This window comes from Microcebus murinus, chromosome 12 (genome assembly GCF_040939455.1).
Source record: "Microcebus murinus isolate Inina chromosome 12, M.murinus_Inina_mat1.0, whole genome shotgun sequence".
In the NCBI taxonomy this organism is placed as follows: Eukaryota; Metazoa; Chordata; class Mammalia; order Primates; family Cheirogaleidae; genus Microcebus; species Microcebus murinus.
In genome coordinates this window covers 61,138,338-61,161,688 of record NC_134115.1, presented here as the reverse complement: position 1 = coordinate 61,161,688, position 23,351 = coordinate 61,138,338, and the positions used below count along the sequence as shown (strand labels likewise).

General features: G+C 49.7%; 1 protein-coding gene across 2 annotated transcripts in view; it reads right to left on the bottom strand.

Moving 5' to 3' along the window:
* The window catches only part of CCDC180 (coiled-coil domain containing 180), a 58,078-nt gene that overhangs the window by 25,755 nt on the left and 8,972 nt on the right, over nt 1-23,351 (bottom strand). For both annotated transcript variants that reach the window (XM_076008854.1, XM_076008855.1), the window contains 13 exons: nt 21,161-21,324; nt 19,970-20,089; nt 16,934-17,013; nt 14,158-14,246; nt 13,236-13,358; nt 11,943-12,116; nt 10,518-10,633; nt 9,331-9,457; nt 7,640-7,679; nt 6,923-7,509; nt 5,443-5,669; nt 1,977-2,152; nt 235-415 (listed from right to left, as the gene is read on the bottom strand). In XM_076008854.1, coding sequence (XP_075864969.1) covers nt 235-415; nt 1,977-2,152; nt 5,443-5,669; nt 6,923-7,509; nt 7,640-7,679; nt 9,331-9,457; nt 10,518-10,633; nt 11,943-12,116; nt 13,236-13,358; nt 14,158-14,246; nt 16,934-17,013; nt 19,970-20,089; nt 21,161-21,324 — 2,204 coding nt within the window. The remainder of the gene's footprint in view (nt 1-234; nt 416-1,976; nt 2,153-5,442; nt 5,670-6,922; nt 7,510-7,639; nt 7,680-9,330; nt 9,458-10,517; nt 10,634-11,942; nt 12,117-13,235; nt 13,359-14,157; nt 14,247-16,933; nt 17,014-19,969; nt 20,090-21,160; nt 21,325-23,351) is intronic.

Sequence of the window (23,351 nt, the reverse complement as noted above, 5' to 3'; positions counted from 1 at the left end):
CCCTTGGGTGCTGACTATGTGCACCTCCCTTTGCTCTCCTCGCTGCTCACTCCCCGCTCTCACCCCATGTTTCATGGAGTTTGTCTCTGACTCTCCTGAAGAGGGTAACTCAAAAGAGGGCTGCTGAGTGCTTTCTGCTCCTTCTGGGACAGGGAGGGACGGCTCCTGTGAAGCAGCAGCCTGGCTGTCGATCTAGAGTCACGGGGATGGGATGAGACTCCCAGGGTCCCTTACTTTTGGCTCTTGGTGGCGTTCAAGAACATGTGCTCCATGTCGTGAATCTTGCGGCGGAAGGTTTTGCTCCTCGCGTTTTGCTCTTCGTGGAACTGGCAGAACATCAGCCTCTTCTTCTTCAGCATCTCAACCACGCCTGCACAGTGGCTGTCCAACCGCTCTTGGTGAAGCAGGAGCTCAGCTGCAAAAGGACAAGGAGCTCTGGGACCTCGTTCACCTCAGCACATCCCTTTCCTGGAACAAAGCCGGCCCACAGGCCCTCCCGGGCCAGCTGCAGAGCAGGGACAGTTGGGGAGAAGGTCCCTTGTCCTGCCCCTGCTGCCCTCTCCAGGGCTTGGGCTGGGAGTGGGCTCTGACCTCAGGGAGGCCAGACTGAGCCGGGTGCTCTCCCCACTGCCAGAGACACCCTGCCTGAGGCAGAGGGGACAAAGCCAGCGAGGTGGAGAGTCCCAGGGGCAGCCCAGCAGCAGGTGGGATGGGCAGGGGCGCTGAGGAGAGTTGAGATCTGGGTGAGAGGGTCTGGGGGGAACAAGAACAAGCACGAAGCCAAGCAGTCTGGGTTTGCCCCTTTATATCAGTGGATAATCCTCTCTAGTGAGCCTGAATTCCAACTGGCTTCCAAGATGGAGTAGGAAGAACAAGGATTGGGCTTCCAGAGCCCATCACAAGCCTTTAGTGCAAGCAGAGAGCTGCCATGTCTGTCTGTCTGACCCCACTATTGTATGAGTGGTGGGAGTACTGTGGTCCCAGCTCTACCAAAAATGAATGGAGTGACACGAGATCATTTCTCTGGCCTCAGTTACCACACTGAATGCTGGGCCAGGGAGCCGGGGAAGGATGCATGTATAACCTTTTCTATTCCTCATGGTGCATTTAGTGCACACATTTTCCAGATGATTACAGTGAGGTTCCAAATGTGAGGCAAGTTGCTGGGGCAGCAAACAATGGGATTCAAGGCCAGTTATCTGCCTGCACAATTCTCCCTGCTCCAGGCAACAGGAGTTTGCTCGGGATCCTGAAGGGGTGCTCTGCTAGCTCTAAAGGGCTATGATAGAGCTTGGCGTGTGATTTGAGTGGAAACTCGACAGGGGTCATTGAAGAATCCTACTACAATGTGTCCCCCGCCCATTAATCAGTCCCACCACCTAAGAGGGAAATGCTTGTCTTTTTAAGTGTAAGTGATTAGGCAGAAATAATGGCTACTACTTTGGGAGGCTGTATCTTGTGCCAGGTGGTCATGCCATTTCAGGAGTGTTCATTACTACCTGCCATATCTTTCACCCATACACCCTCCTGCAGGTGAGGGGGATGGTCAGAGAGGTCAGATAACCTGCCCAGAGTCACACAGCCAGAGAAGCTGAGCCTGAGTGCTCTGATCCCTGAGCTACGGGCTTGCCTCTAGAGCATCCACCTTGCAGGTGTGTATCTGATAGGTATGTGAGCAGATCTGGGATCCAAGACCTGAAACAGGACAATACTCCTCATTTCTATCTCCTCAAATCTAACACCCTCTTTTAAAAAACAAAAAAGAAAAACAAATCTGAAATGGGATGGGGATTCAGAGAACCACCTTTCTCTGCAAGCCTGGGAGGTGTGAGCTATCATGTACATCTTCCGCGGTGTGATGAGGACATGCTACATGTTGCATGGTGCAAAGCAAGGGTGAATGCAGAGCTACAGTGGAGCAGACACTGAGGGAAGGGGTTGGGGGCCAGGCAGACCTTCCCAGACAGGGTCTGTACCTGCCCTGACGTTGTGAATGTCCTTTTCAATGTTCTGGGCTCTTGGCTGGTGCAGGTGCAGACGCAGGTCCAGTTCTGAATCCAGCTCATCAATCTTGGTGGCCACGATGACCCGGGCATTGAGGGCACACTGGTCAAACCACTTCTCCAGGTGTTCAAAGAAGCCAGCTCGAAGTCTAAGGGAGAGGCCAGCCATGGTCATGCCAGCAGTCATGTCCCATGAGAAGTCTCTCCACATCGAGACCCTTTCACTCCTTTTCCCCCATTTTATTTCCCAACTACATTTTATTTCATTGTGTGGATGAACCATTATTCACTTAACCCTGCCTCTGCTGAAGGACACTGGGTGGTTTCCAACTTTTCACTCTTACAAAGAAGGCTGCAGTGAATAACCCTGTCCATATGTCAAGCATAGAGATGTTTTTACTAGATAAATGCCTCTGAACCGGAATTGCTGAATCAAAGGTTAAAAAATACATTTGTGGTTTTGGCAGATATGGCCATACTGTTTCCACTGGAAGGTAGCTTACATTCCCATCAGCAACAAATAATAGTTACTGTGTCTCCACAGCCTCAGAGTGTATTTTCAAACTTTTGAATGTAACAATTTTGTCATATGACTTGAGATAGAGCATATATTCGTGTGTTTAAGACTATTTAATTTCTTTTTCTGTGTACTGTCCATTAATGTCTTTTCTCCATTTCTCTATTGTGTATAGCTGCTTTTTAAAAAAAAAAAACATAAATTCCTAGGAGCTCTTAATATATTGGGGACATGAGGTTCATTGTCTTTGATTTAAGTTGCAAAAATGTATTCCCAGTTTATCATTTCTTCCTTTTTAAAGTTTATGGTGCTTTTTTGGCCGTGTATTGTTAAGACATCAGTTCTTCCAGAATGAATCTATAGATTCAATGCAATAACAAGAAAAAAAAAATCTCAACACATGTCTTCTTATGGAAACTGATGAGCTGATTCCAAAATGTATGTGGAAATACAAAGGACTGAGAATAGCGAAGACAGTCTTGGAGAAGACCAAAGTTGAAGGAGTTACACTACCCAGTATTGAGACTTGGTATAAAGCTGTAGTAACCAAGCAGTGTGAGGTGGTTGTGCAAGGAGAGACACACACAGGAGTGGAAAAGGAGTGTGGCAGAGCAGTGAGGCAGGGGAGAGTCTCTCAGTAAATGGCCAGGGGTCAACTGGTTCTCCATGGGGGAAAGAAAGGAATCTTGACTCTTATTCACACCACAAACAAAAATCAATTCCAGGTACCATTTAGAAGTTAATATGGAAGTTTTTAAAAAGAATATTTCTAATACATAACACTGGAGACTATTTTCATGACCTTGGAGCAGGGAAAAATTTCTTAATACACAGAGTAAACTAACTCTAATGAAAAAAAATGACAAATTAGATCTCATTAAAAACAAGAACTTCCATTCATCAAAAGATACTTTTAAAGAGAGTATAATCAGCAAGCACAGAGAGATGAACATTTGCCATATTTATGTGCTACAACCTCATATGGGATATGTAACCAACCCCGATAAATTAATATGTAGAAAGACAATCCACCAGAAACAAATAGGCAAAAGATTTCATGAGGCATTTCACAAAAAGATAAGCAAATGGCTAACAAGTATTTGAAAAGGTATACTACGTCATTACTCATCAGGGCAAATGTAAATTAAAAACACAATGATGGACCACTAGAATTACACTAGAATGGCTAAAATAAAAACCACTGACAATACCAACTGTTGTTGAGATTGTGGAGAAACTGGAACACTCCACTCCTACACTGTTGTAAGCTGTAAAACTGTTAAAACTACTTTTGGAAACTCTTTGGTAGTATCTTTTGGCTGTATCTCCTAAAGATGGACATGGGCATACTCTGTGATTCAACAGTTCCATGCTTAGTTATATATGTAACATAAATGTACACATATTTTCACCAGAAGACTTGTGTAAGAATGTTTAGAGCAGCATTACTGTCATATCCCCAAATTGGAAGAGACCCAAACATGCAACAGTAGAATGGATAAATAAAATGGATTATATTTTTATAATGGGATACCATACAGAAATAAAAAGTAAACCCTAGTTACATTCAAGAATATATATGTCTTACAAATATAATGAAAGAGTGAGTTCTGTATGATTTCATTTAAATAAAGTCCAAAAATAAGTAAAATGAACTTAGAAGTTGTATTTGTTATCCTTGGGGAAGAGAGGGTGGTGACTTGGGATGGGTACATGATGTGGGTTCCTGGGGGGTTGGTAATGGTTCTATTTCTTGTGGGAAATAGAATAAATAGAATAAATGGGTAATTTATTGATATTCTCATGCTTTTATGAATGTTTGTTATTCTCCAATATACAAATCCAATCGGTTGGACAGAATTTTTCTTCTGGTTAGTCACAAGGCTAGACAACAAGGCATGGTGGTTGGTGCAAGATTCTGGAATTACAGGGTCTACATTCACATATCTGGGATCTAACTGCTTCCTGTCTTGGAGATCTTGGCCCAAGAACTAACTCTCTGAGCTTCAGTTTCCTCATCTATAAAATGAAGTTAATTATGATACCTCTCTCGCAGTTATTGAAGGGATTAAATACTCTCAGTGAACAACAGCTCTTGTGGTAGTCCTTGTTGATCTTTGTCCTGTGGGCTATGGAGAGGACAAATGAGCAAGAAGGATGACGTTTGAGTCAAGAGACATTTCGTGGGTGAAGTGACGCTGAGGTGCAGGAGAAGGAACTCAGAGGCCTGACTGTACTCCTTCCACCTCCTGTCTTTGGCCTCCTGCCCATGTGTGAATATGGGAAGTGGACTAGCCAGGTGATTATCTCAAGCTAATTAGTCCTACTCATGACACTGTAGAGGCAGGAGAGCAATGGGAATGCCATTTAAAAGCCAAATGCAAATTTTCATGTTTAGTCCAAACTCTAACACAAAGGCCCAGAAACTTGGGAGTTAGGGGAGGTAAGTTCTCAGTGGTAGGATTATGGGTCATTTCTCTATTTTTCAGTGCTCTTTTTCTGTTTTCTGCAATGAATGTGTCACATAATTAGTGTAACATATCATACATGATATATTCATACCCATAGTCTATATCTATAGAATTAAAAAAAAAAAGAAACCTTAAGATTACAGATGTGCCAGAAGCATCTAGAAACCCAGAAGCATCTGGCAGGGAAAGCAATGTCACTTATGAATGAGGCCCACACCAGCAGAGCATCCCGGAAGGGGCATGGCCGGTCGCTCTCACAGAAGATATGTGTGACTGCAAATAATTCCTGGACATTTGCTATTTTCTATCACATTTCTCATACCTACCCTCCCTCAGTTACCTATATGTCTCCTTTTTCCAGTTGACACCAGTCTTATCTTTTGTTACAATATTTCACCTTGTTCATAAAACCCAGAGTGAGAGAATGAGAATAAAATAGTTTTCTACTCACTGTTTCTTAATTTCTAAAATTAGTTTGGTTGGGATGATCACTTGTTCTATGTACTTGGTACTGGAAGTGTTGTTGAGGAGCGTGGCTGAGAAGCAGGAACGGGGCTTCCTGAAATGCTCTTCTTCTTCCAGGGGCAGGAAGACAAAGTAAGTGTTTCCACTGGAGGTTTTGAAGGACTCCATGCACTCATAGTACATCTCCTCCAGGTCCTCTTCATAGTATTCACCCTAAGCAGATAACAAGACTTTAGACTTGACATCATCAAATGGACTTCGGGGTGTCAACCACATGTTCCTTAGTAACAGAGGTTATAAACCTATGGGCCAAATTTTACCTATCAATTATTTGCCCCCATGGTGCTTTTAAAATTAGGATGTTCTATATAAAAATCTGAGTTTCTGATTTCTCTTAAAACATCAGAAAATATGATGATTGTGAGCCTGCATTCTCACATGGCATCTTTGGCTGGGGCTGAGTAATGACTACACAGTCTTCATCACTTGTCATTATTTTACACTCAGTCTCCAGCCCTCTTTTCTATTGTATACCGGTGGGCAATTGAGTTTGGTATTCCTGCTTAAAAAGAAGGCTCATTTATCAATTTTTCCAAAGCAATACAGGAAATGAGTCTTTTCTAATTCGGTAATTATAGAATTCAACTTATTATTCTGTAAATTTGAATGTGTTTTGAGGACAAGATTAATAAGACAGTCACTTTCCTACACTCAAAGGAGATCTCTGTCTGCCAGCTTGGATGTGGATCTTTTGAAACTAAGAAGAGAGAAGGAATGAATAGGCCAGCATGAAGCAGGAGAAGCTAAGTTGGTCCATTCAATGAAGAGAGAGAGAGAGAGAGAAGAGAAGAGGAGAGGAGAGGAGAGGAGAGGAGAGGAGAGGAGAGGAGAGGAGAGAGGAGAGGAGAGGAGAGGAGAGGAGAGGAGAGGAGAGGAGAGAAGAGAAGAGAAGAGAAGAGAAGAGAAGAGAAGAGAAGAGAAGAGAAGAGAAGAGAAGAGAAGAGAAGAGAAGAGAAGAGAAGAGAACAATGGAGAGATGAGGAAAGCCATATAGTTGAGGGATGACACCAGAGTAGGCTGCAAGAACATGAGGAGAGGAAGGTGGATTTTAAAAGACATTGCTGTCTGAAATCTTAGCACTTTGGGAGGCCAAGGCCTGAGCCCAGGAGTTTGAGGCTGCAGCGAGCTATGATGACCATGATGATGCCATTGAACTTTAGCCTGGGCAACAGAGCAAGACCCTGCCTCAAAAATAAATAAATAAATAAAAACACTGCTGTGAACAAAGAATTGGATCCCTGTTCACAAAAATAAAAAAGCATGTAAGTGTGAATACTTTTGTAATTCTTTATATGTATCTCTATGTAGACTGGTCCATCGGGGGACCGCAGCTATACTAGGGATACACACAGAATGAACAGAGTAAACTTTCCCCATACCCACAAATGAATCAGTTGCTGGCCTACCTCACTCACTGAGAAATTCTCTTGCTCTTCCCTTGCCTCCTCCTCTTCTTCCTCCTCCTTCTCCTCCTCCTCTTTTTCATCTTCTCCCCTCTCCTCTTCCTCCCTCTCCTCTTCCTCCTTCTCCTTTTCCACCTTCACCTCTTCCTCCTCCTTTTCCACCTTCACCTCTTCCTCCTTCTCCTTTTCCACCTTCACCTCTTCCTCCTTCTCCTTCTCCTCTTCCTCCTTCCCCTCTTCCTCCTTATCCTCCTCCTCTTTCTCCTCCTTCTTCCTTTCTTCTGGAACCATCACATTTTCCTGGTTCAAGGAGCTCTCTCTTTTGACCTGCATTTCTTCCAGTTCTTGACTAGAGCCCTCTTTGGACTCATCCATCTCTTCGCTCAGTGCAGACTTTTCCTGCTGGCTCAGGACCTCTTCAGTTATGAAGGACTCTGTTTCTTGATACTTTTCTTCTTTCATCTCTTCTGCTGAGCTGGTAGAACTTGTCCCTGCACTTATGCTTTCCTCACTTTGGCTTATTTCCACTTTATCCCCTAGCTCTTTCTTCAGTCTTCTAACTTTCTTCTGGAAGGGCTTTTCATGTGCTTCTGTTGATGGCCCAACACCAAAGCACAGGGAGAGACGATTTACCAACGTTGTCTAGACTGGGCATCCCCAACCCACAAATACACAAGATTGAAGTCAGGAAGAATCAAATGTGAATTATAAAAGTGTTACCTGGTTGCCTGAACTTGAAAATGACTTCTCCAGCCAAGTTCTACAAGGAAAAACCACAACTGATTGAAGGACCAGCACTGCCTTTCTACAGAGGGCCACTTCAAAGGACATCTCTTTTCTTTTCAGTAAAAGAACCCACCCTTCCCCTTCAGTATCTGATGCAAGCCTTGGCCAACTCAGTTCATTGTAGTTATCTGGGTGTTCCCAGTCCAGGAAACCAGTTTTCCTTAATTCCAAGATGGCTAGCAAACCCTTACAGCACACATGGGAAGTAATGGAATAAAAGCTCATTCTGACATATTTTTGGTAGTGATCTGGAGCAAAGGACTCCAAAAATTTATATATATATATATATATATATATATATATATATATGGATGCAAACAAAGGGTGGGAATCTGCTGCATGTCGTGCTAGATGGGAACAGACAGAAAGAGCATGACTTACGTGATCCTGGGAGCCCCCTTGTTAACTCTGCAAATTCTCTATTTCACAGGCTCTGGGTGAAGTTATAGATATATTGTGTTATGGGTAACAGTGTGGGCTGTGGAGTTTGCAGGTCTGGATTTGAATCCCTGCTGCTTACAAGCTGAGTGATCTTGGCAAGTCTTTAAAACCCTATGGGGCTTGGTGAGATTGTAACAGTGCCCACCCCTTTAACCCAGGTGACCAGAGTGATCTCAAAGGGTAGACAATGAGATCATCCTTCAACAGCATGAGCTTCCACCTCAACCCAGGTGTTAAAGGCAGCATTTATTTGCAATGTGTGCAGGAATCCCTGCTGAGAGCAGAGATTCTCTGGGAAGGAGCCGGGTATCCCATATCAGGACTCTGGCTGGGTGAGTGGGAAAAGAGCCAAACTCTGGCGGATGCAAACCAGGACATTCCAGGTATTCACCCATTTACCCAGATGCATTTATTGTGTCTGCCTTACATGCAAGACCCTGTGCTAAGGGCAATAAAAGTTGAATAAAAATTAATAAGTCATATTTGCCCTTCAGGAAACACATCTAACTGGGTGCTCTGAACTCCTGTATTTGACAACACTAAGTTAAAAAGAAAAAATGCTTAGAGACCAGAGAGGTGGTAGGGGGTAGGGAAGGTGAACTGAGGGATCAGGCTGAGTGGGCTGGGTCCTGCCCTGGTAGTGGACCAGAAGGATGGATGGGTTTGGGACCCGTGGAGACAGAGGGGTCCCAGCAGAGGCAGCAGGATGAGGAAGGGTGGCAGGCAGGGGGCATATGCAGGAACAGGGGTGAATTTGCTGGACCAGGGAGAGTCAATGTGGGAAGCAGAGAGTGTGAGGCCTCTGTGGTCATGCAACTGTGAGTTGGATTTGGTGAGGGACTTTTGAGCAGGAGAGTAGGTGGGTCAGGGTTGTATATTAGGAGAATCCTATGGCGGTGGTGGGTAAGATGAATGCAACTCCCAGTGTCATATAAATCAGCCTTTTCATTATGCATCCATGCAGCCCTGAGCCCTGAATTCTGAACCTTCACCCTTTTTTAAACTGAGATAGAGATGGTCTCTTTAGAGACACTTTCAGCTTCTTTCTCCTTGATGTCCTGACATCGATTTCAACTCTACAGAGTTAGGGATGGCATTCAAAGTCTAAGCAGGTCAGCACAAGAAGTCAGCTTCCCCCTTTGTGTACTCATGAGTGGCTGGGTGTACCGCATCCCTCTCTGTACCTGTTCAAAGATTTCACGCACGAAGAAGTGCTGGCTGAGGGCGAAGCTGTAGGAGTTGAGTTCATTCAGTATGATCGTTGGGTACTCCATCACTTCCTTTGTCAGGAAGAGATGAAAATACTTATACCTGGAAGGCAGGTAAAGGAGACCACCATCTCAATGGGGCTCCACTGAATGAGGGAGACCCCCGCCAGGAGCTATGCCCCTGTCTCCAAGGAGGTGGCTTAAATCTGGCACTTAGCTCTGCATAGAGCTGCCACATGGGGGTTCCTTTTACAGTAACAGTCCTTTGGCTATTTTTCTGATCATACAAAGCATTCGTGCTTTTTGCAGAAAATTTGGAAAACACACATGAGAGTTTTCTGTGTGTTGTAATGTGAGCTCCCTTTTCTTGTCCACTGTCCTAACTCTGTCCTCAAACTTACAGTGCCTACGTTATTCCGTCAAACCTTCAAACACTCCAAGGCCTGGGCTTTCATCTGTTCCCCAGATTAGGAGACCAAAGCTTGCCCGGAGTTATATTTCTGAATCTAAGTATTACAATCAACTGGTAATGCAATTCTCTTTCTGTAGATGGTCCTTATAGAATTAGCGAACAAAGGCACAAGAAAGTTCACATTTGTGATATTGAGAATCGGAGCCAATCGAAAATAGCTGACCAATTGAGGGATCATTAAATCATTATGAAGTATCTATAGTAATGAATGCTACATTGTCACTTAAAAATTGAAATATATCTGCAGTTACAGAACAATTTGCATAGTATAAGCCAATCTTTATTTTAAAACCATTATATATGTATGTATTCATATATATGTCCATAAAAAGGAATCATTGGGGAGGAATGAGAGGAAATCTCTGTATGTTTGCAGTGGTTGACTTTTTTTTCCTTTAACAAAGAGCATACAAGTTTAAAGTTTTAAAAAGAGGCCCCATGTTCTTGACCCTTGAACTATTAATACATCGCCTCGAAACCTCCCTCCATAGACTTTTCATAATTCTCCCAGGAGCTTCTTTGTTGCCTGAGAGCAGAGCTGCAGAGAACCACAACGTTCTGCAAAGTTAGAGGCACAACTTTCCATCTTCAGCTCGCTGGGTAGACCCCTGGGCTTCTACACAGGCTGCCTGTGACCCTGAAGATGAATTCTCGGTCACCGCCTACTGCCTTCTGGAGTTTGGTCACTTACCTGGATTTCATGTTCTTCAGAAAATCTTTAGCCTTTTCCAGGTGAACTGCCAGTGTTTCTTTGTGGCTCTGCTGCCTCAGTTGGTCCAAGAGCTCATCAAAGTGGCTCTCCAGAACCTAGCAGCCACCCCCAAAACAAGAAGAAGCAGACGTGAGCCCCAGAGCTCGCAGAGTGAGTGGCCTCCAGGGACCTGCCACTGGCACTGGGGCCCGGGCACCTGGGCAGGCCTGGGATGCCCTTTCTACAAGTGGGGCACCAAATCTCCATTGCTCTTGCTCTCTCTGGACTCTTCTCTGTGTCTAGGATGTTCTTCCCTGCCCATTGTACACCCTAGGACCCAGATCAGATGGGACGTCTTGGGGACATGTCTTCACAACCACCACCCGGATCAGACGGGCACCATACCTTCCATAGCACCTGCTCCTCACTCTCCTCTCACCTGTAATGCTCAGAGTCAGACTCTGAGTTGATGCCCCTCAGCCCCAGACTGTGTGAGGGCAGGCCAGGTAGGGACAGTGGGTCTCCCGGGGCAGGGTGACTGCCAGACACAGACACTCAATTCCCCGGTTACGGAGCTTTGTAACGATTCCAGACACTTACATGGTTTGCTAAGTGAATGACATGTATTTTGCTGTAATAACAACCTGGAGCAGGTTCCTCCTGCCCTTCGAGAATGTGACGTATTATCACACCCCATTCGTGAATTACTGACCTCAGCTACTGGACTTCAAAGTACACATGGACTCCAGAGTTTGACAGACCCTTGGAGAGCTTAGGCCATGGCAGTTTTCACTCTATCAGCAGCTTCTCTGAATGAGAGAGAGCTCGCCCTCCTGACAGGCCTTGGGCTATAAGGGCTCCCCGCCAGCCCCGGCACCACCCCTGGCTTCCGGGGATGTAGTGTCATCACAGATCTCCGCTGTGTTGGCTTTCAAACCAGCTCCATCTGAGAAACCACTCACAGGCAGGTACACCTCCAGCTGTAATTAGACTGCACTTCCCATGAGGCCTGCTTCCATCCTGACTGCACAATAGACTTTAGTAATCTTGGAACTCACTCACCGCATGGTTAATGTACTTTGCCCCCTGTGAATGTATCCCTGTGATATGTGTTCATGTTATTCTCCCTCTCTTTAAACACTGTGAACCTAGGAAAAAATTCTCTTTGTATGGCAATAAACTGTGTGATTCATGATATCATACTTTGATCATCTCCTTATTTTAGCCGTCTGTCTGTCCTTCTCTCCCTCATGTACTCTCTTACAGACATGTGTGAGTCCAGGGACCCATCCCACAGCTGGCACCTGGCTCAAGGAGATTTCTGCTACTCTGATCTGGTCCATGACCAAGGTGAGCCTCAGTTTCCCCATCTGTACAAGTTTCATAGCTTCAGGTTTTACACTGGGATCTCGGATCCAGCCGCACCTGGTTCTCCAGGCTGTGCTTCTCCTGGTCCTCCTCCATCCTCTTCTCCAGCTCCAGCTCCTGCACCGACAGCTTGCCCTGGTGCACCTCCCACAGCTGCACTGCCTTCTGGAAGTAGCTGAAGAGGTTGGAGCTTTGCCACTCCATCTGCTTAGCCAGGGCCTCGAAGGATTTCTGCAGCAGCAGAACCCAGAGAAGGACCCTTGAGGGCCCACCCATGGGGCCCCACACATCTCCAATGACTGAACGGCACTGCTGTCACTGCCCGGGCACCCTCCCTCAAGGTCAACTTCTGGGCCACACCTGGCCTCCTGGCTGTCCCTCCCTGGGGTGGTATCTCTGGTCTTCCCAAGGCCATGCCCTTGGTCTGGCTGAGCCTAAAGTCTCACCTCCAGCCCTGTCCGATGCCCCCCCCAAAAGCCACTGGCAGGGAGAAGGTGGAGTGTGGGCCTAGAAGAAAGAATGCCCACCTCTGGAAGCCAGCCTGGGTGCTGAGGTGGCGCCACACTGATACTGGCCTGGGCCGTCCCACCTTCCCTGCAGCTCCCCGACTCAAGCATCTGGGCCCAACACCTCACTTGCTGCTAAGTACTCACGCACACCATCTTTTAAAAAAATATACATGTCTTATGCCCTCATCTGGGGCAGGGGATGGCAAATTGTGGCCTGCAGGCTAAATTTGGCCTCTGCCTGCTTTTGTTTGGCCCTGTGAGCTAAGCACAGATATTCCAGTTTTAAATGGTTGAGAAAAAGTCAAAAGAAGATATTGAATGAGATGAAAATTATATGAAATTCAAATTTCAGAGTCCATCAATAAAGTTATCTGGACATAACTACATCATTCATTTCTGCATTGCCTAGGGCTGCTTTTGTGCCATACTGGCAGAGACGACAAGTTGTAACAGAGACTTGATGTTCCACAGAGCCTAAAATAGTCATCATCACAGAAATAGGCCCTTCATAGAAACACGTGCCAACCCTGCTCAAGGCAATAAATGTCTTGGGCCAGTAGCTGATTGTGCCCACAGCCCTTGAGCGCCCGGCATCAGCAAGGGCTTCTGTGGAGTTCTGCAGAGCGCCACGTCCCGTCAGCTGGGACCGGGCAGGGGATGAGCCTGCAGTGGCCAGCGCAGGGGGCACTGCTCTGGGAAGGGCTGGTGAGGGTGAGGGCAAGTGGACACACTAGGGACACAAAAGTGGGCAGCCCCCAGACTCCGATCTCCTTGTGGCTCGGCAGCCCAGGCATCCCCCTCCAGCCCTGCCTGCCCAGCTGCCAGGGTCCCCACCACGCACGTCCAAGAGCTCCAGGTCCTCCTCCACCTTGACCTGGATCTCTCCCACCATCTGGAATAAGGACTGGTTCACCAGGGTCTCTGCCTCTGTCTCGGTGAAGGCCTTCCAGTCCAGCAGCTGATTCTGGGGCGGGGGAGGACAGTGGGGACAAAGTGTAGCCTGGCTTAGGGCTGCGCACCCCACAGGCACAAACCGCATGCTGGGGGGCCGGCGTTGCTCAAGCCAGACCTCAGCTCCCCGAATTCTGCTCCCCCAGGTCTGGAGGGGCTGGCCAGAGATGCGGGAGCTCCCTGGGGGCAGCAGGCGAGGCCCTCACAGCTCAGCACCCTTCAAAACAATTCGACTTTCAGGATATTTTTTAACTGACACTGTCTTACCAAGGAGGCAGGAAGGGGACATTCTGACAAAATATTGCCTCTACTTCAGAAAAAGTCCCTGTTGTGAAGAGGTGTGGGAGTGAGCTCCCTGTCTGGCCCTGTCGGGGGAGGCAGGGTGGAGAGAGAAGCAGCCGCACGGCGGTCCCATCTGAGAGGGGCGTGGCCATACCCCAGGTGTGATCCCCTTGTATAAACAGTGCGCAGGGCTGTGCGGGACGCAGAGTCACAGGTGAAGTCTGAGGTGATCTGAGAGCGCACACCTCATCTCATGTGCTCCCTAGAGGAGGTGACGTGGGCTGAAACCTGAAATGGCAGGGGCAACTGGGGAGGGCAGCTGGGGAGGGCGTCTGGGCAGAAGGAACAGCTGCAGATGCTCAGAGGCCAGCGAGCACCTGGGGCAGCGAGGAAGGAAGGAAAGCCTGATCCAGGCTGGTGGTGGTTGGGGTGACAGGGCTCCGGGCAGGGCAGCAGGGCAGCAGGGCAGTAGGAGGGCACAGCAGGCCCCGCCCCTGCGTTCCTCTGCTCAGGCCCGCAGGGGCACCCACCTTGCAGTCCTGCATGCGGTCCAGGCACTCCTGCCAGGTGTTCTCATAGTGGAAGCGGATGCGCACCAGGCAGTCCATGTGGTAGGTGTCTGCGTGGGCAGAAAACAGAACATGTCAGCCGCTCTTGCAGAAGGAGGAGGGGACTTAGAAAGCGGAGTGTCCTCTTTGCAAAGGAAAACAGCTACTCCCCAGCAAAGTGCCCCCACGGCCAGGTTGATCTAGGTGAAGATCAGGCGGTCCTGATTCCGATCTCTCCTTATGAATTTCCTGACACCCCAAGATAAGGACCTCAAAGGAGAAGCACAAATTTCCTGACCCTGATTCTTGCTTCAGTTTCAGGACTGGTGAGATTCCCTTTGGGAAGCTACACCAAGGTGCACACCATGCACGAGGTTGCACACTAATGGGCGCTTGCAGATCCTGTCTGCGGTAACTCCCGAAGACGCTGTCGCAGAATGCCCAGAGCTTACTTATCTATTTATCTCTCTGCTTCTTCTCCCTGTGGTTTCCCAGCTTATAAAAACTCAGTGAAACTCAGCATCTAAGAGAAACAACTCCAGTTTGGTGCTCCTGGAAGTTTCCAGAAACTGAAGGACCACCAAGACATTTTGTGGTGGTTCTTTGACAAGGACTGGCGGGAAGGGCAGGGTAGATGAGAGCTGGGCGCAGACTCAGGACAGCAGGGAGGGCTGATTTGCACTGGAACTGACGAGGACAAGCTCTGAAGCTGCTTTTTCCAGTCTCCAGGGCCAATTCCTGGGCCAGGGCATCCCCACCTTTCTGGGAGGTCACTGTGATGGGCTTTCTCAGGTCTCCTGCTTCCACTCCTTCATGTCTGAGCCATACGCCCCATCTGACCTCATCACCCCAGCTCAGAATCTTCTCCGGGGTTCCTACTGTCTCGGGATAATACCCGGACTCCCCACACAGCCCACGTGGCCAGCAGAGCCTGGCCCCTTTGCATCTTCCAGCCTCTCCTGCCACCTTCTCCTTTCCTGAAGGCCCTGGTCCTGTTTCTGGGCCACCCCACCTGCTGTATCCTGCTAGCAGTGCTTCTCCCTCTTGGCCTGGCCAACTCTCACTTGCCTTGCAGATCTCAACTGGATTATTGCTTACTTGGCAAGGTCTTCCATGACCCCTAACCGGTTGTGTCTGACGACGGGCTCACGTAGCTAGCGACCTGTCTACTCTGTGCTGTAATGTCCCGCTTTGTCTGGCTTCTGCTCTGGACTGGAAGTGTCCCAGGGCAGAGCCACCTGCTAGTTGCCAGGGCCCAGCACAAGCCTGTCTGTCCCCTGGAGGCACTAAAGGAATGGCAGCTATCATTTAGTGTCTTGGGACTTGTTCAGAAACACCCTGGAGAGCCCTAGGAGGAATGGCAGGTGCTACTAACCAAAGTACCCAGGACAAGTCCAGCTGTGACACTTCCTTGGCTGTGTGACCTTGGGCAGGATACTTCATCTCTCTGTGCTTCTGAGTCCTCTATTACAAGAGGACAATAATACTACTGATCTCACTAGGTTGCTGTGAGCCTCGAAGGAGATGAAAAATTGTTATATGTCTTCTAGAGCAAGGCTTGGTAAGCTTTTTCTATGAGGGACCAGAGAATAAATATTAATAGTTTTAGCTTTAGGGCCATACAGTCTCTGTTGTAACTGCAGATGCTGCTCGACTTACAAAGGGGCTACATCATGATAAATTCATCATAAGTTGAAAATATCGTAAGTCAAAAAAGCATTTAATACACCTAACCTACCAAACATGGCAGCCTAGCCTAGCCGACCTTCCACGTGCCGAGAACACTCACACCAGCCTACTGGCGGGGACTCACCCGGCAACACAGTGCTTGCGGAGTATTGGTTGTTCAGCTGTGTGATGGCGGGGCTGACCGGGAGCTGTGGCGGCTGACACTGCCCTGCATTGGCAGAGAGTATCGTACCACACATTTCTAGCCCAGGAAAAATCTAAATGCAAAATTGGAAGTGCAGTTTCTACTGCATGAGTATCACTTTCCCACCATTGTAAAGTTGAAAAATCGCAAGCCAAGTACTGTCTGCATTCACTTCTGCCATTTAAAGCAAAAGCAATCAGAGACTATATGTAAACAAACAGGTGACTGTGTTCCAATCAAACTTATTTACAAAGCAGACAGCCAGTTCACGGGCTGCAGTCTGAGGACCTTTGTCATAGAGCATTTTTACATGTTACCATGGGAGCGACCGGGCACTCCCTGTGTAAGCCAGGCATGGAACTACCGCTGGAAACCAGCCCTACGTGGGGACCGTTGTCACTCCTCTTGACATCTCTGTTTCGTGGAGGAAAACGCTGAGGCTGTAAGAGGCCCTGACTTCCCCAAGGTCACACAGCCAGGCTGGAGCAGAGCTGGGTGTCAAACCCATGTCCCTCACTGCAAGACCATGCGCTTCACCTCATTCTCTCAGGACATGGGCTCTGAGCCATCCTCAGAGGTGGTCACTGGAGCCATCTCTGTCTCCATGCTTAGTCAGGGGGCAAGGGTCAGGGGTCAGAGTATGTGGCTGACCTGGCTGCAGGCTGTATAGTGAACTGCGGAGGGGGGAGGCTGGGAATTGAGGAGGGGGCTTATGAGCCCTCAGAGCTCAGTCTTCCGCCCACACCCCCTCTCCTCTCCCCAGGATGGAGCTCCCGCCCACTTCCTTACAGACAGGTGACTGACTGCCTGGCTGAGCCACGACAAAGCCACTACTTCAACAGAGTTCTGGGGAGACCCAAGTGGGGTTCCCCAAACACCACTCACCAAGCTGCTTGTTCAGGGCCTTGAGAGAAAGATACCACTTATTCAGCCGAGTCTTGCTGTAATTGGGGGGCAGCAGGTCGCTGGGGAAGGAAGACATGACCAGTAAGCCACACACGAACAAAACACTTACCAAAGTGGACAGCATCTTCAAGGAATATATATAGCTCCAGAAAAGCATTCACTTAAATACTGAAGAAACAGGGGGACCTCCTGGGGATCTCCTGCTGCCAAAAACACACCTCTCAAAAAGGTCTTTTAATATTAATGAGTTTGTTATGCAGAAAAAAACCGTCACCTTTCCCAGTGGGAAGAAATACACTGTTCACATCACTTGACATCTCTGTTTCAAGGAGGAGAACATTGAGGCCGTAAGAGGCCCTGACTTCCCCAAGGTCACACAGCCAGGCTGGGGCAGAGCTGGGTGTCAAACCCATGTCCCTCACTGCAAGACCATGTGCTTCACCTAGGAAGCCTAGCTTTAAGAACCTACTCTGAGAGCACACTATAAAATGCATACAAAGTGTATCCATTAAGATGGTCACCTAACAGCACTGTTTATAAACACACACAATGATGACGAAAAACCTTCATACCCAACAATAGGAAGCCATCTTAATAACTTAGAGTGAATCCTCTTCTGAAGTCATTAAAAACAGTGTGGCAGATTGAAAAGTGGTCAGTTGTGTTAGCTCCTCCCACTGGGAGGCGGGTCTTTTTCTCCACCCCTGGAGTCTGGGCACAGCCATGGGGGTTGGTTCTGGCTAATGGGACATTAGCAAATTCAACACCCTCAGGCTTGGGAAGGGCCGAGTGTGGCCTTGCCCCCTCTTGCTGCGGGGACCTCTTCTCCCACCCACCATGTGTGAGAGTACTGGTTGGCCTCCTGGAGGCTAAGTGAGCACATCTTACATTCTGGAGGATTCCAGCCCCAGTGTCAAGAAAGAGCAGGACCTATTTGCTGCAGAAAGAAGTTTAGTGTGACTGTGCCAATGTCACACTAAACTTGAAGGAAGCAATGGACAGGGGGGAGGGGGGAGGATGAGGTGGGGGCCAGAGCACACAGGGCCAGGTGGAGGGGCTTGGACCTTTTCCTGAGGGCGGTGGGGAGCAGAGTGGCTCCATGAGCTTCGAAGCTGGGAAGCCTGGGTCAGAGGGGTCTGACGCTGGAGGCTACTGCCATCAGACAGGGCACCTGTTAGCGGCGTGGGCGCTCCCCTCAGATGTGGGTCCATCCCACTCAGATGCTCTAATAAAGCTATTCGACAGGGTGCCCACTGAATGCTCTAGACCTGGAAGCCCACTGCCTAGGCAGTGCATGTGCCTGGGACGGAGCCTGCGTGGTACTACAGAGTGGAGATACTGTGTGCTGAGAGATGCGCCTCCTGTTCTCCTACACCCGGCAGCCCCGGTACACAGGGTCTTCTCACGTCCTCCACCCAGAGCCTTAGTTCTCCTAGGGTATAAATGACTATTAGGATCCCTCATGGCTGAGCCAGCGGGCCTCCCTCAGGCATGCACCTCCTGCCCCATTGTGATCCAGGTGTATAAGGGCAAGGGAAAGCGCTTGTGTCGTTTTCCATAATTTAACTCGTTTCTGACTCTGAGCCCCTGTTCTTTAAGCTGAGCAAAACTCGGTCTTTCTCAGGGTCTCATCCCTTGAGACAAAGTTCTAGAATGTCATGCAATCCCAGGGCTGGTGTTGGGGCATCTGGTCCTCAGCAACGGTCCACACTGGGCTCCAGTTGCCTCTAGACAGTTGGATGCAGGAATCTCAAGGCGGCTGCTCTCGGCCCAGGTCTTCATGCCCAGGCAGCATTTCCCTCCAGGGCCCTGGGTCTTGCAGCTCCTCCCACGGTGCCACCAGGAAGCAGAATCCAGGCTGCCACTGCCAGGCACCTGTCAGTTCTGTTCTGTTCCCACTTACCACCAGCCCCTTTCTATTGGCGTGGGGAGACGCCTGGTCCCGGGGCTCTCAGCCCTCTCCCACAAATGCCTTCTCCTCGGCAATGCACTAGGCTCGCCTAGGAAATTAGGCTTTTGAAAACAAAAACCAGAAAGATTTCTAGGCTGCCTTCTCCTCTGCCCTGCCACATCCCTCCCACGGGCTGCAAATGTGGGCTGCCTGGCTCCCTGTCTGAATAGAGGGGAGGGACAGGGCCAGATGCATGGAGAGAAATTCGTCCATAGATGGTTCTGGCAGCAGGTGTCTGCAGGTGGCGCTGGGTGGGCTGTTTGAAGTCAAATGTGCAAATCACAGGAAGAGTGGGTATTGGCAGGGTAGGTGTTGGCAGGACCAGGCAGCCCCTTCACAGTGGGAGAATGTAGACAGGTGAAGTCAGGACACGATTCTAATGCCAGAAGCATGGACCGTGAACACAAGCTCGAGCACACAGGCCTGAAGGCAAAGGTGCGCAGCCTTAGTCACAATTCAGGCGGACCTCAGCAGGAAAGGCCGGGTCATGGTTGGTCTGTGTCAGCAAAACTTGATAGTGCCCTGAAAGCCCACTGTGTAGGCTAACCCTAACCCTAACCCTATTCTTCCCTGACCTGCAGGGCAGTGAGGAGCTGTCCCAGGGAACCGCCTCACAGGGCAGCATGGGGAGTCCCACATCCCTTCCCAACCCGCAGCTCCAGGGCCTTCCTCCAGAAACCCCAAGCCTCAGGCATCAGACCCCTATGACCCAGGCTTCCCAACTGCAAAGCTCATGGAGCCACTCTGCTCTCCACTGCCCTCAGACAAAAGGTCCAAACCCCTCCACCTGGCCCTGTGTGCTCTGGCCCCCACCTCATCCTCCCCCCTCCCCCGTCCATTGCTTCCTTCAAGTTTAGTGTGACATTGGCACAGTCACACTAAACTTCTTTCTGCAGCAAATAGGTCCTGTTCTTTCTTGCCATTGGGGCTGGAATGCCCCAGAATGCGAGTCCAGGTAGCCAGTGCAGGACCAGAGGGCGGGGAGATGGCCTGGTTTGGAGGATGCCTCAGGGCAAGGGCTGAGAGCCACACCTGCCCCGCCACTGGACCCCTCCTGCCCATACCAGATGGTGCAGAGATGCTCCACCCGCTTCTTCTGCAGGGTGTTCTGGGTCTTCAGCATGACCTCCAGTTCCTTCTTCACAGCTGGAGGAGCCCGGATATGCTCATTGGCCATGAACTCACTGGGCAGCCAGACACATTGGCACCATAGAGAGGAGAGGACGGGCAGGGCAGAGTGAGAGAGGGGCAGAGGCCCAGGGTGAGAACATTCAGACCCCCAGCACCCCTTCCCTACACCACCTCTGGCCCCTTCCTCCCCAACTTCTGCCTCCAGGACCCCGAAAAAAGGAGGGGAGAGAGGCCAGGAGGGAAGAACGGAGGTGCCGCCAGGGAAGCTCTGGCACTAACAGCATGGGACCAGCAGGCTCAGATCTGCTGGGGGTCCTGATTGTCACCTGCCTGCAAGTCCCTCCCCCAGTCTGAGCCTCAGTTTCCTCTTCTATAAAATGGAGCTAATGATGGTGCCTTCCTCACCTGGTACTTGTTAGGACTCAGTAAGATGATGTGAGCAAAGCCCTTAGCACCGTGCCTGGCTCATGAGAAATGCCCAGGAAATGTCAGCTATTGCCATCCCCATGGGCATTATTCGACATAATGACTTCCCAGGCCCAGGCCCAGACAGGCACTTTCACTACAGTATCTCGTTGGATCACTGAGACCTTGTCACACACAGGTCCATTAGGGAGTCGGATTTGCATAGGAAGAGACAGGTTCTGAATGTTCAAGGGCTTGACTGAGGTCACAGAGAAGGGCAAGGGGGAGCCAGGCCTCGGTGCACTTTTCCTTCATCCCCAGCAAAAGTGCCACTTGGTGGAGGAAGCATGGAGCTGGGTCCTCTCCTCGCCTTCCCGCCCCGGGGGGGAAACGAGCTCCCGAAGGGTGGGAAGTGTATGCCTGCGACGTCTGTTCTCCCGGGCCCAGTATCCACGGGACTATGAGTAATAATACAGCATGCAAATTATGCACATAATCAGACAAAATGTGTTCTAACCATTTGCACTGAGCTCAGAGACAGTTGCGAAATAAGGTTCATGAAGAAACTAAGACATACAACTGCATATACTTCATCAGTCTGAAAGAGCCCAGGGGAAAAATACACCAAAATATCTCGAGGGAGAGAGATGGCCCCCTGTAGCCCTTTTGGGTACCCAGTGGGCCAGAGGAAGAGCTGGGCAATGTGGGCAGCCGCAGACCTGAAACTCTCCAGCATGGCCTCCTTCTTGAGAATCTTCCAGGAGTCCACCAGGCCCTGCCAGTGGTGGTGGCTGTCCAGCTCCTCCCGCAGGGTGGCCTCCATCAGGTTGACGAACAGCTGGGCCAGGGCCCTCCGGTTGCCCAGCAGGGCATGGTTTATGACCTGTGGTCACAGCAGGCAGGGCTGTAGGCAGGGCAGGGGCTTGCGGGTCAAAGCAAACCTCAGTTAGAGAGGGGCGGTGGGAGGCGGGAGGGGGCAGTGGAGGTGCAGGCTGAGGGTCTGGTGGTGGTGGCAGCGTCCGAGGAGGACTGAGGGGTCAGTGGGCACTTGAGGAAGTTGCCTGCGCTGAGCAGCCATGGGCAGTGACAAGGGTCCTCCCTGAAGGCTTAACTGTGGCCCTGACCGAATGAGCTTCAGCCCAGCTCCAGGGCTCCAGGGGATGCTTTCTTACAGAAGGAGAAAGGAGTTAAGCACTCAGTGGGCTCTAAGTGTTTCCTCTTTTTTACAGATTTGTTCCAAAAGCAGAGTGCTCATGCCATCAGGGACCAGCCATATATGGCTGTTAAAACAACCAGGACCCAGTGACCAAATGAGGCCAGAGCAGGTGCATCCTTCAGCTGTCCTCCTAGGGGTTCTCGCCTGGGCACCCATGGCATGGGAGTGGAGACAATCCTTCACTGTGGGGCTCTGTTCTGCACTTTAGCATCCCGACGACCCTTAGATGACAGTAGCTTCCCCCATTCTCCCAGGCATAGAAATTTCTCCATGTGCCGCCACACAGTTCCCAAAGCCCCCTAGGGAGGCGGCAGTGCCCTGGGCGGAGTGAGAACCCTGCCAAGGTCAGTGGGTAGAAACTGCAGTAATGCTTTTCAGTGGACCTGGGCTTTCGTGCAGCTGTACTTCCTGGCTGGGCTCATTGGGAAGTATTCCCTCTACCTCCAGACCTGCAGCCATAACATGAGGATAATGCCATTTACACACAACACAAGGATTTTGTGAAATTAAATGAGATACATGCACATAGAGCAAGTAGCAGATGCTAGCCGTTACACTGAGGAAAAGCAGCACAGGGGAGTGAGACACTGAAACGTTCCCAGGACACTGAAACCCTGGCTCTCCTTACGGATGAGACGTGTGTGGTTTAGGTGCTATCCCTGATGGCAAAGGGAGCTGGGCCCTCTTATTATCCTCCCAGCAAGTCCGGGCGGGTTGGCATCCCAGGCAGTCCTCAATTGATGATGGTTCCACTTAGGATTTTTCGACTTTATGATGGGCTTATAGAGGTATTAAATCCACTTTTTCTTTATGATAGTTTGGACTTTTGACAGATTTCTTGGGAAGTGGCCCCATTGTAAGTCAAGGAGCACCTGTATCGTCCTCATTTCGTGGCCCAAGGAGCTCCCAGTGCCGGGGCAGAGTCATTTCAGGAGCTTCCGCATCTGGGCAGGGGAGAAGGTCTGTGCTCCCTCCCTGTCCGTGCTTTGTCAGGACACACAGCAGAGACCTGGGCTGGACCCATCTGTGATTCTGAACAGTGTGCTCTTTTCAGCCTGCCGTGCTGTCGGCAGGCCTGTTATCTGACAAGCTCAGCTCTCTGCACAGTGCCAGGACACCCACAAAAGCAAAATGCACCTCTGAGCGGGCAAAAGCAGAATCCTTTCTCACAGTGGAGGGGTCAGGCTTTACTCTGACTTTGGAGACACCACGGGCAACTTTGAACTTCGTATTTCCCACCCCAAGGAAAACAGCTGGGGAAGGGTGGGGGTGTAGATGGGGGGAAGCAGTGGGGACACAGCCAAGGCACAGGCGTGGCTCAGCAACAGGCACTGACCACCAGTAGGAAGAGAGACAAGGACAACTAGGAAAACTGGACAGAGCAGGCAGAGCAGGTACTCGTGAGGGTGGAAGCTGTCCTGAGACCGTGAAGACCCCAAGATGATGACTCCACAGTGCCACACCTATTGCATCGCACGTAGTACCTGAGGCACAGTAAAAGCGTCGGTGCTGCAGTGCTCCGAATGTTGGCACTGTGGGGGGCGTGCCTGGTTTGAGACCGCAGGGAAACATGGCACGCACTTGAGAGAGATTTCTACGGAAAATGCTTCCAATAGCAAAGACTCAGATTCTCGACCTACGAGACCCCCTGAGTACTCGGAAATGTTGTGGATGAGACACCCGCGGTTCCTGAG